This window comes from Trichomonas vaginalis, chromosome IV (assembly GCF_026262505.1).
Source record: "Trichomonas vaginalis G3 chromosome IV, whole genome shotgun sequence".
NCBI lineage: Eukaryota > Parabasalia > Trichomonadida > Trichomonadidae > Trichomonas > Trichomonas vaginalis.
In genome coordinates this window covers 23,550,596-23,566,313 of record NC_067206.1, presented here as the reverse complement: position 1 = coordinate 23,566,313, position 15,718 = coordinate 23,550,596, and the positions used below count along the sequence as shown (strand labels likewise).

Sequence of the window (15,718 nt, the reverse complement as noted above, 5' to 3'; positions counted from 1 at the left end):
CTAAATTGAGACAAATTCAAATCACACAACGTTTGAAAATTGTGTACAAAAGTATTTTTTGGCTTCAAACTATTTATTAAAAATTATTTTTTTCAATTCTAAATCTAATGAACATTAATCAATGATACTAGACATTTTTATTGATAACTAAGATAATTGGATTTAAAAAGAATGAAACTATATATAAGTATTTACAAACAATCAAAAGATATAATTCAAAAATCTATCTCTTCTATATTTCATTCAGAGAAGAATCAAGAGATTGCTCTTCGTATATCTTGTTCAAGTATTTAAGCTCTTTCCTTCTCTTGAGCTTTGCATAGATTATAAAAGATCCTATCACAATTAAAATCATGCCAATCAATGCAGAAGCAATTATCAAAACTTTCATCCATGTTGCAAATTTGGGAGTCTTTATAATATAAAATACTGTAAAATTACCTTCCATAACGCAAATTGCATCAATGATAGGATTCGTTTTATTTGGGCCAAAGTTTCGAGCCCAATTTTTACAATTTGAATTAGAGATCTTTAGAACCGGGACTTTGAAATCTACAATATTTGGACTGATATCAATATCTTCACTTGGTGAAAATTCAATTTCACCTTTATTAGAACCCATATAATTCATATAAATATATGGGATGGAAGTAGAACTAAATATAATACGAATCTTTGCCTTTCCAACTGGACTATAAGATACTTTTGCAAATGCATATTCTGAAATTTCAATTGTTTCAGATGAGAAATCTCCAACATTAGTATAATTAGAAGATTCTATGAATGTGTTGTTAGTTCTAACTGATCCCGAAATAACCTTTCCTGACTGCCGCATTTCAACATAAGGAACTTTAATGTCATGTTCTGGTAAGAGAATTAATTTATCATTAATAACAATTGAGTCAAATTCTATATTGGAGTTCTCCTGAATGATAAACTGCGTTTCTGATGATATATTAAAGTTGATTGGAATTTTTCCGGAAGCATTACGGAAAACAACAATTCCACAAGGAAATATTTTCATTTTTTCATGAGAAAGCTGAATATTTGAATCAATTTTAATTATAGATAATGGATTAGAGTTAAACAATATTGCATTGCTTGGAGATTGAGAATTAAGATTGATTTCTGTGTCCAATGGTAAATCATTATTTATTATGACCGTATGCTTATTTAAAAACTCTATTTCATCGATTTGAATTAGATCATCTTCAAAATTAATCTTTTTAGGACTGTAATTTAGTAATTCATATGCTTCAACCTTGTAATCACTATTCAAGAAGGAAGATGATTGATCAAATTTCATATCTAAAGTGGAGAATATATACTTTGAATTAATATTAGAATTCTCTAAAATTACTTCATCACTATTTACATCATTATTAAAATGTGCATCTATTCCAATCATATGCAATGTTCTGAATGGTGATCCTTTGATGTCCAAACTCAATTTACTTGAATTTGATTCAATCCATTCAATTGTTACATCACTATGGCATTCTGACAGATCAAGTGTCTTAGTACTATTACTAGTAATAAAAATATTAACGCTTGATGACTCATTTGGATATGAATCCTCTAATGTTGCAGTATTTATGTAACCTGACTTACAATTATTCCCATTCATTGGGATACATATTTTGAGATGTTCTTTATATCGATTATTATCAACTCTCTTCAAGTCAATACAATAATTACCTTTTTGTTCAGATTCATGACTTATGACTTCATAAACTTTAATTGAATCTGCATCTGGAAAGCGTAAGCTTGGATATTTAAAGAAATCTTTTTGTTTGCTGCAAATAAAATTGGAATAATAATCAGATCCTGATCTGATTTTAAAAACTAAATTTGTTTCAGTTCCTTCAATGAAATTGTCAATTTGTAGAGAATTCTTTTGAGCTTGAGCAAATGTAATGAATGAATTTTCTTTTATGTAAAGATTTTGAATATAAGAATAACTTCCAGAATATCTTAGATCAGTGAATAAATGGTAGTTTCCATATAAATATGAATTAGATATATTCAGAAAAATAAAACCAGCTGTGTTACCTTCTCCTGTGTATATATTTGATCTTTTAATATTTGCAAAAATGAACAAAGCAGAGTAGTCACTATCTTCTTTATTAATTGTGATATTGCAATCAGTTGCAATCAAATGTTGAATAAATGATTCTGTTATTAAATTGAAAACAACATTTGAATTTTGTAAATCAAAGAATATCAAATGCTGGGATGTTTTGGAATCGAATATAATATCATTAACTGCATGTACATAAAATTGAACGTGTTGTGTACTTAGTCCTCCCTTTCGAAGTGAATTTCCTGGGAAGTTTTCTGCAATAATTTTTGTAGGTTCGGTTAAAATGAAATAAATTGCTGAATCAAGTACTGTTTGAGAGATAAAATACTGGCATAGTTTGAGTGTTGCATTGGGTGTTATCATATTGATTTTCATTTCAACTTGACATTGGAACACATCAAATTGAACATTATTACAATTATCAAAGGAAATCGAAAAACCTTGAAACTGGGCGCTGAAACTTACATTTCCAACAACATTTACAATATCAATAGATATGTGTGAAGAAGCTAATTTGATATAAATATCTTTATTGCATTTAACAGATGAATCATAAGTAATTACAAAATTTGAAGCCCGAATATTTGATAATGATGATAATGAAGCCATATCGGATTCTCAGTTTTCAACTGATATGGTGATTCCTGATTCTGTTTTGAATTTAGCATTTTTCATTTGTAATTCTGTTGCCGAGAGAAGTGATTTTTCAGTTTCTATTGTAATGTCTGTCAATGAGATGTAGATATCACTAAAGAAGCTAAAAAGTGTATCAAAATTCATTCTTGTATTTTTATCCAATCCATTGATCGAAAATTTACATTCTTTTTTTAGTTTGATTAGTTCTAGGTAGGTATATCTTTTTTCAAGTGTATCAGGAATGTTAAATGTTACTTCATCAGCCTTACTTATCGATGCTAATAAACTTTCCCAACTACCCAGATTTTCCTTACTTTTACCACTCCCCATGTAATTTCTGGGGAAAACGATAATTCTTTTTTTTTATGGATGAATAGATCGTTTTCCTAGAAAGGACCTCATATCTCTGGCTAAAAAGAGTGTCAGATCCTAAATAGGTTATTGATCTAGTGTACAAATCCAATAAAAAGCCTATTTTTTTGGCTTTTTTGGTGCTCATTTTTTCGAAGATCTACATGAATATGGGGAAACCATCGGATTTTTTTGGTTAACCCACATCTTCATGTAGTCTGGACTATCTTTCCTCGAAGGACCTCTTTACGGGTGTAAAAACTCATAAAGTTCTCAAAAGATTCATTCTCGATCTCCATGCTGAAAGAATTTACAATAAAAAAAAGATCTACGCATCAAACTACAGCCATAAATGAACTGAACCCCTAAAGCTCAGCTCTTAGTTTATCAAAAACGTCGAAATCCTTCTCATTGCAATCAAATTTTCTCAATAACTCATAAGAAAAATCGAATTTTGATTAAGCCGATGTTATAGGTATCACAAATACTACAAACTTGAGCAATATCGAAATTGCCAGCAAAAGTTTGAAATTGCATTGCTCATATTTGTTTTGTAAACTAAAAATCTGCTTATATTATTCATTAATTTTTATATATTATTCATATACTTTAATAAAAACAATACTATTTCACCTTAAAAATGAATTTCATAAGTCAATATTATTTTTTTGAAAATGTATCAATTTTCGATTAAAACAACATGAGAATAAAATTTACGCAAAATTATTTTAAAAAATGGTTTTAAAAATTTACAATTGATTAAGAATAAGATTGGAAGAAGTTTTGAAGTTTAATTTTAAGAAAAAAAATTCGGATATTATTCATGGATCTAAGTAATCTGATATTTGAGTATCGGCACTATGCATAAAACATATATTTATAGTTTTTTTGGAGTTTTATGATTTTAAATATATTCAAATTTGGCAATCCAATAGATTTTTAAAAAATAGGTAAATAAAAATAGATTACATATGCAGCAGATTTAGAACATGAAACAAATCTTATAGTGACCCAAAAAAAAATTCATGATCCAAAAAAGAAAAAAATGGGTAAATGGGAATCAAACCTTGGCATAATAAATCATTATGTCGGATGTTTCCACTACACCGGCAGTTCGAAAAATACCCTTGGTGGTTCTATTTAATAGCTACTCCCAACGATAGGCGGTGTCCCCAGCTTTAGAGGGGTGGTAAAAGTAAGGAAAATCTGGGTAATTTGATTAAAATTTGAAATTGGAATTCTTGCATCATCAGGTGGGCAGAGGCGTTCATTTTGTAAATAAAAACAGCATGAAATACGATAAGTTATAGCTAAATAAAGAGGAAGCAACATAAAAAAAATTGAATTGAAAGCGTGTCTGATCAGACAAAAAATAAAAGAGTATGTAAAGTAATGAGAATAAGAATCATAATTATTTTTAAGAAAGATTGGAATTTCTTAGCGATCTTAAAAAAAAAAAAAAAAGAGAAAAAAAGGTAGTGGGGCCTCCAGGCACTTCGTGCCCTCTAGCCCTGAAGATGTTTAGTATAACTTTGTCCGGACAAGTAAGGGTCTATCGTCGCTACAGGAAAAGTTACGGAGAGAGGGTCAAAGTTGCTATTTGTCACTTTTCCACAAGAATATAATGGGGAAAAAGTTATCATATAGTTGATCTCATTCACTGAGGTGAGAGATGCATGTAGTGTAATGGGATAAACAGTGGGATTGGTGCTCTAAGTCCTAGGTTCGAGACACATTGGCTTCATTTTTCTCTTTTTTATTGACGTAAACTATTCAATTTTTGTGTTCTCCATTCAAATTTCAGAATTTTTTTGCAGATTTCACGCTACATTCGAAGTTACCTTTTGTAACAACCACCACTGCCTACGAAAGACGAAAGTGTGTCACGATTTCACCCGGAAATCCGACGGTTGTTTAAGAGTAAGCACTTTTGGCACCTACTCAAAAGTTACGGGCGTTCCAAGGAAGTATACTTTGAGAAGCCTTTCCCCCTTATAGAATGAGATAGGACGGTTATTTTACAAAACTGACAACACTTTGACCGAGTAGTTTTTTGTGCTGAACAAAAAGTGTCATATAAACATCTGTCAAAAACCGCTTTTTAACTTCACTTAAAATGCCACGTAAGCTACGTAAGAATATACGTAAGAGGAAGAGAGCATTGAAACATCCAATAGTAAAACTGACACCACAACAACAGTTGCAACAACAAATGATGAATGACCCCACTATGTTGCAACAAATGTCAAGCAACCCTATGCTTTTAAACCGAGTTATTGGTGCACAAAGTGGAGGTTTAAGAGCGGACTTTTAGCGAAAATGGCAGCTATGGTGGAGCTGCAGACGGAACAGCTTATAACCCTCAAAGTCAAATGAATTTGAGTTCACTCAAAATCAAATAACAGATGTCAAAAAGTCAAACATAGACATACAGAAACAAATAAGTGAAAACGAAAAGAAACTAGAATATGACAGACACACAAAAACTCAATGAGTTAAACGTAGAGAAAAAGAAGAAGAAGAACAACTGAAAGAACTAAGTACAGAGGAATATGCGAAAAAAGTGTCAGAAAAAGCAGCAGAAGTAGCAAAAATGGAACAGATGTTATAAATTTGAAAAACATACTACTCAATATAAAGTACTGAAGATGAAGAGATAAAACAAAAAGCCCTGAAGACATATATGGATAGCGATGAGTATAAAAAAGAAGTTGAAGCAAATGTAAAGGCAGAAAAACTTTTACAGTTGCAAACCAAACCGTACAGTATGAAAACTTAGCACAAGAAAGTAAAAATAACGACGCAGCCATGCAAAAGGCAATGAAAGCGCAGAATATATAAAAGCTAATAATGACTGGTTAGATGCCCAAGCCAACGCTAAAGCAGCCCAACTTATAGGGTCAATAAGGACAAAAATACAAGCGGATGAAGACAGTTCAAATGAAGCTTTAATGAATGCTGACTTTAAGAACGCCTTCGAAGCTCTTCATAGTAAGGTGAAACTAGTGAACGACTTCTCATCTGGAAAGAAACTGAAGTCTGAAGGTTTCGACAAAGAGTTAAGAGAAGTAGCACAAAATATGACGAAAATAACAGATGCAGCAACGAGACAGGCAGTTCAAAGTGCCTATGACGCCGTTAGAACAACTGTTGGAAAGTCAAGAAAAGAGTTACAACAGACCAAAACAACCTAGTAAATGCTTTCTTAAAAACGAAAAGTCAGGTAGGACATTATGCTGCAGATGGAACATATGTGCCAGCTGGTGGAACTTATATACCAGCTGGTGGAACTTATATACTAGCTAGTGGAACTTATATACCACCAAACCCTCCAAGAGAAGCACCTGCACCAGGACTACCTAAAACATTTACATCGTCACATGGACACAGACACAGGCATGCCACCAAAACCAAACACAACAACCAACAGTTCAAAATCCAGCACAACAACCAACAGTTACAAACACTGCACCACCAACAGTTCAAAAAACTGCACCACAACCAACAGTTCAAAAACATGCACCACAACAACCACAAAAGAGCAAGGACATAAAAGAAGTAGAGAAAAGGAAACCAAGAATTCTTAAAAATGCTTAAGGAAGACTATGGTTACCCAGATACTCTTGACTTTAGTGACAGATATAAAGAAGCTATTAGAAAGTTCAAGGAAGGAATACTGACCGAACCTATTTAGCTTTATGGTTCAGCACCAAATGGGAATATAATTTCAAACCTGGAAAATACAAGCTCGCTAAGGGATATGATTTAATAGCATATCATCCAAATGACATGGATGAATTTACTCCGAGATATTTGGTGTCAGAGCTAAATGATAATTCAACTCTCTTCATGAAACGCGTAAAAAATAGAGACGGAACGAAAGAAGAAAGGTTTATGAGTCCGGATGACTTAGATAGGGAACTTGTTAAAAACGGTCTCGGAATATATGAAATGCCAGCAGATGAGGTACAAGAAACTCCACAGGAAGAAGTTCAGATACAACCAGACATGGAAGAAATAGTTCAGCAACAACAGCTAGAAGAGCCTGAAGGAAACAAACAAGTCCCTCCTTTGGAAACTAACTTCACAGAACTAGATGAAGATTTGGAACAGCCGAAAAAATCTTGACCCTCAACAAGTGTATGCGGGGAAATGGAATCTTTCCAAGAGTCTAAGAAAATTCGGCTGACATAGTAGAAGAATATCGAAAATGTTCGCCGACATACAAAAGACTCCAACATCAGATGAAAATATTCAGCATAGAATGGAAAGTACTGAAAGAAAGTGTACGCAAATACAACAATCCTTTTTTTACTACGACCATATAACGTTCAATCTTTGGCTGAACTCGGTGAAAATAAAAGGTAAATATTCACCAAAACATATAGAAAGAAACATTGTTTAAAGTTCATTCAGAACCTAGCCAATATGGAAACAAACCTACTTTTGTTTCTGCAGACTATGGAACTACAATGAGATGGGGTCATAAAGCTAATCCGGATAGGTGGTTCATAAACTTACAACCACAATTCCAAGAAGTTGTAGACGCAATGGAAGTGAATGGTGAACCAGATATAGCTGGTATTTTCAGCGCGGCTTTAATGCCATTGAAAGATATGAAACATGCAGATATTTTGGACCAGTATGAAATGAACATGGCTGATGGAAATATAACACCTGACGTTCTAGAACATTTATCTCAAAGAACTACACAGAACCATAGAGATGGTATATTTGGTGAAGAGTTTAGAAAAAAGTTAGGGAGAGAGAAGGAAGAGAACCTATTGTACATGACCTGCAAACGAAAGTTTGCAAAATGTCATAAAAACTTACTTTGCAGACAATGAACTGAGAAGGATGAATATTTAAGAAAACTCAAATGGACAGTACCAAATGAAATGTTAGTATTGAAAAACATGTTCCATGACAAAATAAAACCAACTACAGAAATAAATGACGCAAGACTGAAACGTTGGGTAAAAGCTTTCCCATTCACAAAAGATATTATTGGTAACATGGAAAGAAAACCAGAATGGCTACAAAAACATATATTTGGAAACGAGCTTATTCCATATGGACAAGCTCTGTTTGAAGAGCTTGAACCGGAAACTCAGGAAAGAGTCATGCAAACAAATGCGAAGACTCAAATACAAACTATGACAAAATCTTTCTAGGATATTGGTTACCTGAGATGGGCGACAGAGCCCAAAGGCAAAAAGGACACGTGAAATTTACAACATACTAGGTGAACATGAGGCAAAGATGCAACAACTTGAAGCAGAGGGCAAGTTACCAAAAGCGACACCAAAGAAGAAGAGTAGAACAAAGTGAAAGTAGTGAAGAAGTAACTTCATCTAGTGAAGTAGTGGCAATGAAGGAAAAAGAAGAGTTAAAAACTCAGTCAGAAGAAAGTAAAGCTTGGTACGAAACAATTATGACAAATAAATCCAACTATTCTATATTTTTACCCATATGAAATGTACGCCGCTCAGAATATAACGCCAACAGTTTTGGATGCCATGAACGGAAATGTTTCCGAATGGTATAACGAATGCGCAATGCCATTAGAAGTCAGAAATAGTTCCTGGAACTTACGAATATACAACTGCTGTTTCTTATGGAAACGTAGGTGAGTTTGGAGAAGGTTCTTCAACAACAGTAGATATTGCTTGTGACAGGTTTCATATTATTTCTATTGACAACTCATTCTTATACGTGGAACAAGACATTGAAATAAAACCTTCTGCCAAGTTGTCTGACAAGAAAGGTTGCAAATGGATTTCTATGTCGGATACCAATATGCTCCAGAAGTTTTCATGGGATATAAGATATATTCTAACTCTGACTTAGTTCAAAACAGTAACATGGGCAAACTATGAATGGTTCGCTTGAGAAACTCAGTACAACCACAAGCTAGAGAACAAACAGACCAGTATGCAACTATTGAGAAAATAAGAAACTTGACCCTAACGTTCCAGGAGTTTATGTTAACCTTTCTGGTTCAGATGGAACTGCTGCCACTAAAGTAAAACTGAAACTTAGAGTTCCTTTGTCATCTTTCCTCATCTTCAGGTTTTTTAAGATACTTGCCAAACTGGGCAGGAAAATTTCTATTGAACTTACTCCAAGCAAAAATAACTTAGTCATTGCACCCAACAAAAGACCCATTCACTCTTACTGTAGCTGGAACTGGTGGAGCCAAGTCTGTGACTTTTGCAAAGACAAAGTTGACTTAGACTTTGGTTTCTCAAACTTCAACACTGAAGTAAACTATTATTTCAATGCTGCTGGAACTGCTTGGGACCCAGTTAAGTTCACATGCGAAAAATTTGAATGCAAGAGAATAAAGAAGCAGACTTGCAGTCTATATGTTGGACCCAGATATTTCAAATGCTTTAGCTGCCAAATATATTGCAGTTCCACTTATGTTCCCTATAAACCAAATATCTGTCAAAGACTTTGCAGGTGAAGTTGGAAACCAAAGTGCTGACCCAGGTGCAAGAACAGATATTGCTTTAACAACTGCAATGAAACATGCAGATACTATGTTTGTACTGTTCAGACGAACTATAAATGACTATTCTTGTTTCTACAACCCCGGTATTAAATATCATATAAACATAGATGGCAAATATTATCCAAGAGAAGAAATATTCTACAGTTGAGGATATGAGGTCATACAACTTGACATTAGATGCATGAACTTTAACAACAACTTCACACACAACCATTAACCCTGAAATGCAAAGTTCTATTATGCCATATGTGAAAGTATGGACTCATACAGGAGGTCAAAAAACTCAATATACAAATGGAGACCGTTCAAACTTTTGGCTTGGCATTCCATTTGCTGACTCAAGAGACTTTATGGGTGGTATTTCAACTGTTGGTACTGTACAAATACAATATACTGGTGACAGAGACGGTCCAGATGAATGAGAGCAAAGAAGTTTAAAAAACCAATAGCACTTTTCACGGAAGATGCTCTTTTGAAGATTCGTTCGATGAAAACCTGCTGGGGCTCCTCAGATTGGCATAACGACAGCTTCCATCGAGCAGATTTTGGCAGCAGGTCAGTAAGTTGTTCTTGAAACTGACTTCTCTCCGTCAAATATTGACAGTACGCCAGTTTTGACATAATATTGTAAGATAAACTTACCTTTAGAAATATCTGTAAGTTTTGTTGTTATATTTTTGTCTGCTTCAAGAACTTTCACCATTTCAGTTATACCAACTTTCTTTGCTTTATGAAATATTTTGGTTCAGCAAATATTGCTATTCTATAACATTTACCATTGTTTGTATAAAGAACTATTCTGTCAATGTATTTATTGTTTGTTGTGTGTAAACTTTGTTCTGCTTCAATTCGAAGAGATATCGAATACGTCCATTCTTTTTATTCTAAGTAAAATGTCATTTCCGAAAAATAGAAGCGTGAGTGTTTCAAAAGGTTTAATGGCGGTGGCAGATGTGAAGTTAAATTCACCAACTCAAACAAACAGTCAAAGTGTTTTGTCAATGTCAAAGACAGAGATGTTGAAGTGGGGAAACCATACGAAGACGAAGATGGTATAAACAATTGTTCCTGTAAAAGAACCAACATATCCTGAAGTTAGCAGAGACTTAAGTTCTGTTGCAGATATTCGAAATGACTACCAACAACTGAAAGACAAATTCAAACTCAGGAGAAATTTGTCAAGCTTTAAGTATAATGTTAAACTTGGTCGAACACAACCCTGTAAAAGTGAACTCATATGTCATTGCACCTCATGAAGTTTTTGAAAGAACTATTGAAACTTTTGACAGAGGCAGACGATATAAACATCAAAGAAATAGAACCCGACATTAGTTGCTGTGGTGTTTCATATAATGTCATTGACAAGATAATACGTTATGAAAGAGGTGAAACGTTGAACTTAAAGTATAGTTTCCCAGACGTCATAAAGATATTTTGACGACCACAACATCTCATTAAAGTTTATTTGCTAAGTAAAAATGTCAAAACTTCTTGAAAGATGTTTGAAGAAAAATAATATAGACTTTATTTCATGTAAAGGACTTTACACACTTTTGAACGATATGAAAGACCCTGTTTTGTTTGTTCGTGTAGACAAAGGAAAGTTCTATGTCTTTACAAAAATATTTGAACTTCTTTAGACAGAGAACTTCAAGAAACGCCATGTGAAAGTTTAGATGAAGTTCTTTCTCCACTTTCAGAAAAAACTTTTAAATATATATAAATGGCAGAAGATATAATGGTTTATACTATTACGACTAAAAACCCTGAGTCATATAATTCTATACAACAAACTTACAAAGTCCTCAAGGACGATATTGTAAACTAACCTTAAACACAATGACGACTAAAGCCTGTTTTGCTCTTTTGACACCAGAAGACTTTATTGTTGTGAATGGCAAAAAAATACTCCTTTGAAGATACTTACTCAGATATACCACAACAGGTTTTGTTGACTTATTTATATACTTTAAGTACGGGTGTAACATGTGCTGCAACTAGAGCAGGTTTCATTATGTTTGGATGTCCGACTGAGTTTACTATAAACGATATGAGCTATAATACACAAACTTATTTCTGGTTTTACTACCAACAGTTTCCTATACAGGAAAAGGTGTCATACAAGGAATGTCTATTCCATTGACATTAAGCACACCAATCTTATATATTGTTTCAAACTTAGGTTCAAAGTGTTATTCGAATGTCGACAGAAACTATTATGACCAAAAGATACTTATGCGTATAAAAATACTTTCTCTGCTGGTTTGCCTATTGTTCATTCGAATGCAGAATTTCAACCTTAGTGAACTCAAACACTTTGGCAAGTATAACGTTGACATTAGTTGCAGCAAACTTTGTTCCTGTAAAACTTTTATGTCCTATGTATTTGTCAATGACGGCAGAAAGTTTCGAATTGGAAGATGCAACTGGTGAAAGTATTGTATTACAAGAACAACTTCAACAACAATAGCTCAAGAACAACAAATGCAACAAATGGAACAACAAATCAAGAATAAAAAAATATTATTTTTTATTTTTATAAAAATGTACAGAATAGATGTTTCAGATTTTTATGACTTCCAAGCATTCAGAAAATATGTGTCCATTTAGAGACTATAACAATGCAGTCGAGAATTTGAAACGTTTAGTCATTTATGTTGACTCTGCCCCAGAATGTTATGTCATGAAAGAATGGGATGTTGTCCTTTAACAAACCAAGAGCAACAATGTGTCTGAACAAGAATGTAGACAGAAACTTAAGAAAATAAAAGTCGTACAAGTTGGCATGAAGATTTAGATGCTTGGGATATCTTATTGTCAAAGTTAGAAGATTTTTTCAGTTCGAGTATAAAGTTCTATACACCTTCTCCAAACTTCTATTCTATCTTCACTGGATATAAATATGAACAAGTAGAATGGAAAGAAAATATTATAGAAGCTTGGTTAGACCATGTCAAAGAAATTATATGCAATGGAAACGAAAGAGTCTATGAGTATATCTTATGTTGGTTTGCAAACATCTTACAACATCCAAGTGCTAAAAATGAAACTGCTCTCATTATAATTGGAAAACAAGGAACTGGTAAGAACACATTCTTTACAGATATCTTATGCAAACTGTTAGAAGGTTATTCGAATCCGAATATGACAAACTTAGAAAACATCTGTGGCAAGTTTAACTTCCTCATAGAAATATGAAACTTATAGTATGTAACGAACTTCAAAGTATAGATACAACAAAAGTTTTAAACTCAGATGCTTTGAAGAGTCTTATAACAGACAAAGTTGGAGTTGTTGAAAGAAAATATAAAGACCAAAGAGTTTGTGAAATGTTGCAAAACTTCATTATGGTTTCAAACAATGCTGTTCGATGAAGTTAGAAAGTTCTGACAGAAGATATGTAGTTGTCAGAACGTCAGATTCTCATATGCAAGATACAGAATATTTTGACGACTTAGCAGAAACTTTGACATCTGACTTTTACAACCACTTGTTCTCATATTTTATGACATTAGATATTTCAAAGTTCAATCCAAGACAAATTCCACATACGAAGAGAGACAAACATTGTTAGAAGCAAACAAGAGTGTATATGAACTGTTCATAGATAACTGACTTTGTGTCATTAGATGAAATGTCATTGTACGATTCGTTAAACAATATTGTCAAGAATATGGTTATATGACAGCGTCTAAACGAACATTCTTGGCAAAGTGTCAAAAGTCTTTTAGACGTACAGAATGGTGTATATACAAAGAAAAATTTTTATGAGTAAATTTTAAAAAAATATTTTTTTTATCCGATAGAAAAAGATGGCAAAATTCATCTCAGTAAACAAGTACATGTCAGGACTTAAAGAAGAACTAGACCCATTCACATATTTGAATGTTTACTTCTACCATTTTGAAAAGTCTTCATTCAGCAAATTTGGAACATCGAACCAGTTAAGTTTGCTATTGTGACTAAAAATGGTGCGAAATTTTGAAGACTTAGACATAGAAGGTTTGTTAGCAGTCAAAGAAAGTTTTGACAGAAGGTTTTCAAACCTTAAAGAAGGCAAAGCATACAAACTGTTATACCTTATGAACCAAAGAAAGCAGACGACTATGAATATTATGAGTCTAAAGTTGTAGAAGTTCCAAGGTAAATTGGTAAAAAGATTTTAGAGTCTAAGCCAGTGTTTACTCCTAAAGAGGAAGAGAACATTGACATTGACCCAGAAATGTTCTAAAAATAAAATTTTATTTTTACACATGTCAAATTTCTTTTTCTTCTGAACTGGTTCAGGTTCTTTCTTCTCTTCTTCTACTTTCTTTTCTTTCTTTTCTTTCTCTTCTTCTCTGGTGGAGTTATGTCAAATTTGGCGCAACTATATTTATGTAAAAAGTTCTTTGTCCTTTAATAGCTCATCTATTCTGTTTTCTATTTCATCTTCAAGAACAGCGCATTGGTCTTCTTGTGCATTCTAAGAACTTTTGTTGGACTTCATCTTTCCAATCGGCGTCATCTCTGTCAACAAGTCTGTCATTGACAAATTTTAAGACGGCTCTGCTTAATGTTTTATGGTTCTTGTCATATTCCCAGAAACAGAACTTTAGAACAAATTCACCTTTCTTGTTTACACTATGTAAGATTTTATGGTCGACAGATGTTTTGCTGTCAAAAAGTTTGTCTCGAATATAGATAGCGAAATCGCTAGACATTTTCTAAAAGATAAAAATTTTAATTTTTCTAAAAATATGTTAGAAAAAAAGTTTGTGACATTGAACAGAAATTTGAGAATGTTTTAAACAAGAACAAGAGAAGTTAGAAAATGCTCAGATAAAGCCTATACATGAAAAGTTCTTATTTGCTCAGAATGGTATAACAGGTCTAATTGCATCCACCTGGTCGGGTAAGACTTTCACTTATCTTAAAATGGCTGCACAACAACAAGAACTAGATGAGAAGAACCCATTCTATGAGTTAGTTGTTATTTGTAGTACTTCTGGTCAATTTGACCAAACCGTCAATTCGTTTCAAGATATTATAAAGAAGTCTAAGTTAGTATGTATAAAGGATACTGAGTTGTTAGATTGGATAAAGAAGTACCAAAGAAGAGTTTTGAAGTACAATGCTATAAATGAGTATATAAATTCTAAGTTTAAAGACCCAAATGAGGAAATGCAGAGAATATTAGACAAACACCACTTCAGAAACAAACAGAAAGAGATAGAATACATTTCGAAGAAATTGCAATCTTACGATTGAAGACATACCCTCATAGGTGTCTTCTTATCTTAGATGACTTTGCTCTCATCCTTTGTTAAAGAATAGAGAACAAGATATGTGTCGAATTCTTAAGAAGCTCAGACACTTTAACATTTCAGTTGTCATTTGTGTACAGACAGCAAAGAGTTTAAGTAAGGATTAAAGAGAATACTTACTGACATTGTACTTTTCCCCGGATTGTCCGAAGACGATTTCATGGAACTTCTGAAAGAGTCCATGGCAGGTAAGTTTGACAGACATGAACTATGGAGAAGTACAAAGTCATACAAGACCCTCATACTTCTTTCAGAATTCATATCTACGCGAACAAAGTTCAAAATTGTAAAAAGTCAAGCTTTGAAAAAATGTAAGTGTTTAGTCTTAGTAAGTCTGTTGTGGTGCTGGGGCTGTCGGTTCTTCTGGCTTTGGAAGGCATTCAGGAAGAGGAACGTGAGACATTCGTTTGTGTCCTGTTGGAAGGAAAAACTTTTCCTGTCGGAAGGAAAAACTTTTCCTGTCGGAAGGAAGAACTTTTCCTGTTGGAAGGAAAAACTTTTCCTGTTGGAAGGAAAAACTTTTCCTGTCGGAAGGAAAAATTTTTCCAGTTGTCGGGAAAATTTTTTCCAGTTGTCGGGAAAATTTTTTCCTGTCGGAAGGAAAAATTTTTCCTGAAGTTCGACCAAAAAGTTCTCAATTTTCGAAAATTTGAATGGTTTACGGACGGACAACTGGAAAAATTTTTCCTGTCGGAAGGAAATTTTTTTCCAGTTGTCGGGAAAATTTTTTCCAGTTGTCGGGAAAATTTTTTCCTGTCGGAAGGAAAAACTTTTCCTGTTGGAAGGAAAAACTTTTCCTGTTGGAAGGAAAAACTTTTCCTGTTG

General features: G+C 33.3%; 1 protein-coding gene and 2 pseudogenes across 3 annotated transcripts, besides 2 other annotated features; 2 read left to right on the top strand and 1 right to left on the bottom strand.

Moving 5' to 3' along the window:
- Window positions 1–200: 200 nt before the first annotated feature.
- Window positions 201–3,022, bottom strand: TVAGG3_0154900 (uncharacterized protein; the record flags this gene model as incomplete). Its single annotated transcript, XM_001317781.1, has 1 exon — window positions 233–2,458. The coding sequence occupies one exon, from the start codon at window positions 2,456–2,458 to the stop codon at window positions 233–235; it is 2,226 nt and encodes a 741-aa protein (XP_001317816.1).
- Window positions 3,023–4,518: 1,496 nt separating this feature from the next.
- Window positions 4,519–4,600: a terminal%2Cinverted (terminal inverted repeat of Maverick-3 transposon ID:TVAGG3_0154780).
- Window positions 4,519–15,718: part of a mobile genetic element that runs on past the window's edge.
- TVAGG3_0154890 lies at window positions 5,187–5,817 on the top strand (annotated as a pseudogene). Its single transcript has one exon. A coding segment is annotated over exon 1 (631 nt).
- Window positions 14,327–15,198, top strand: TVAGG3_0154880 (annotated as a pseudogene). The gene has a single exon. A coding segment is annotated over exon 1 (872 nt).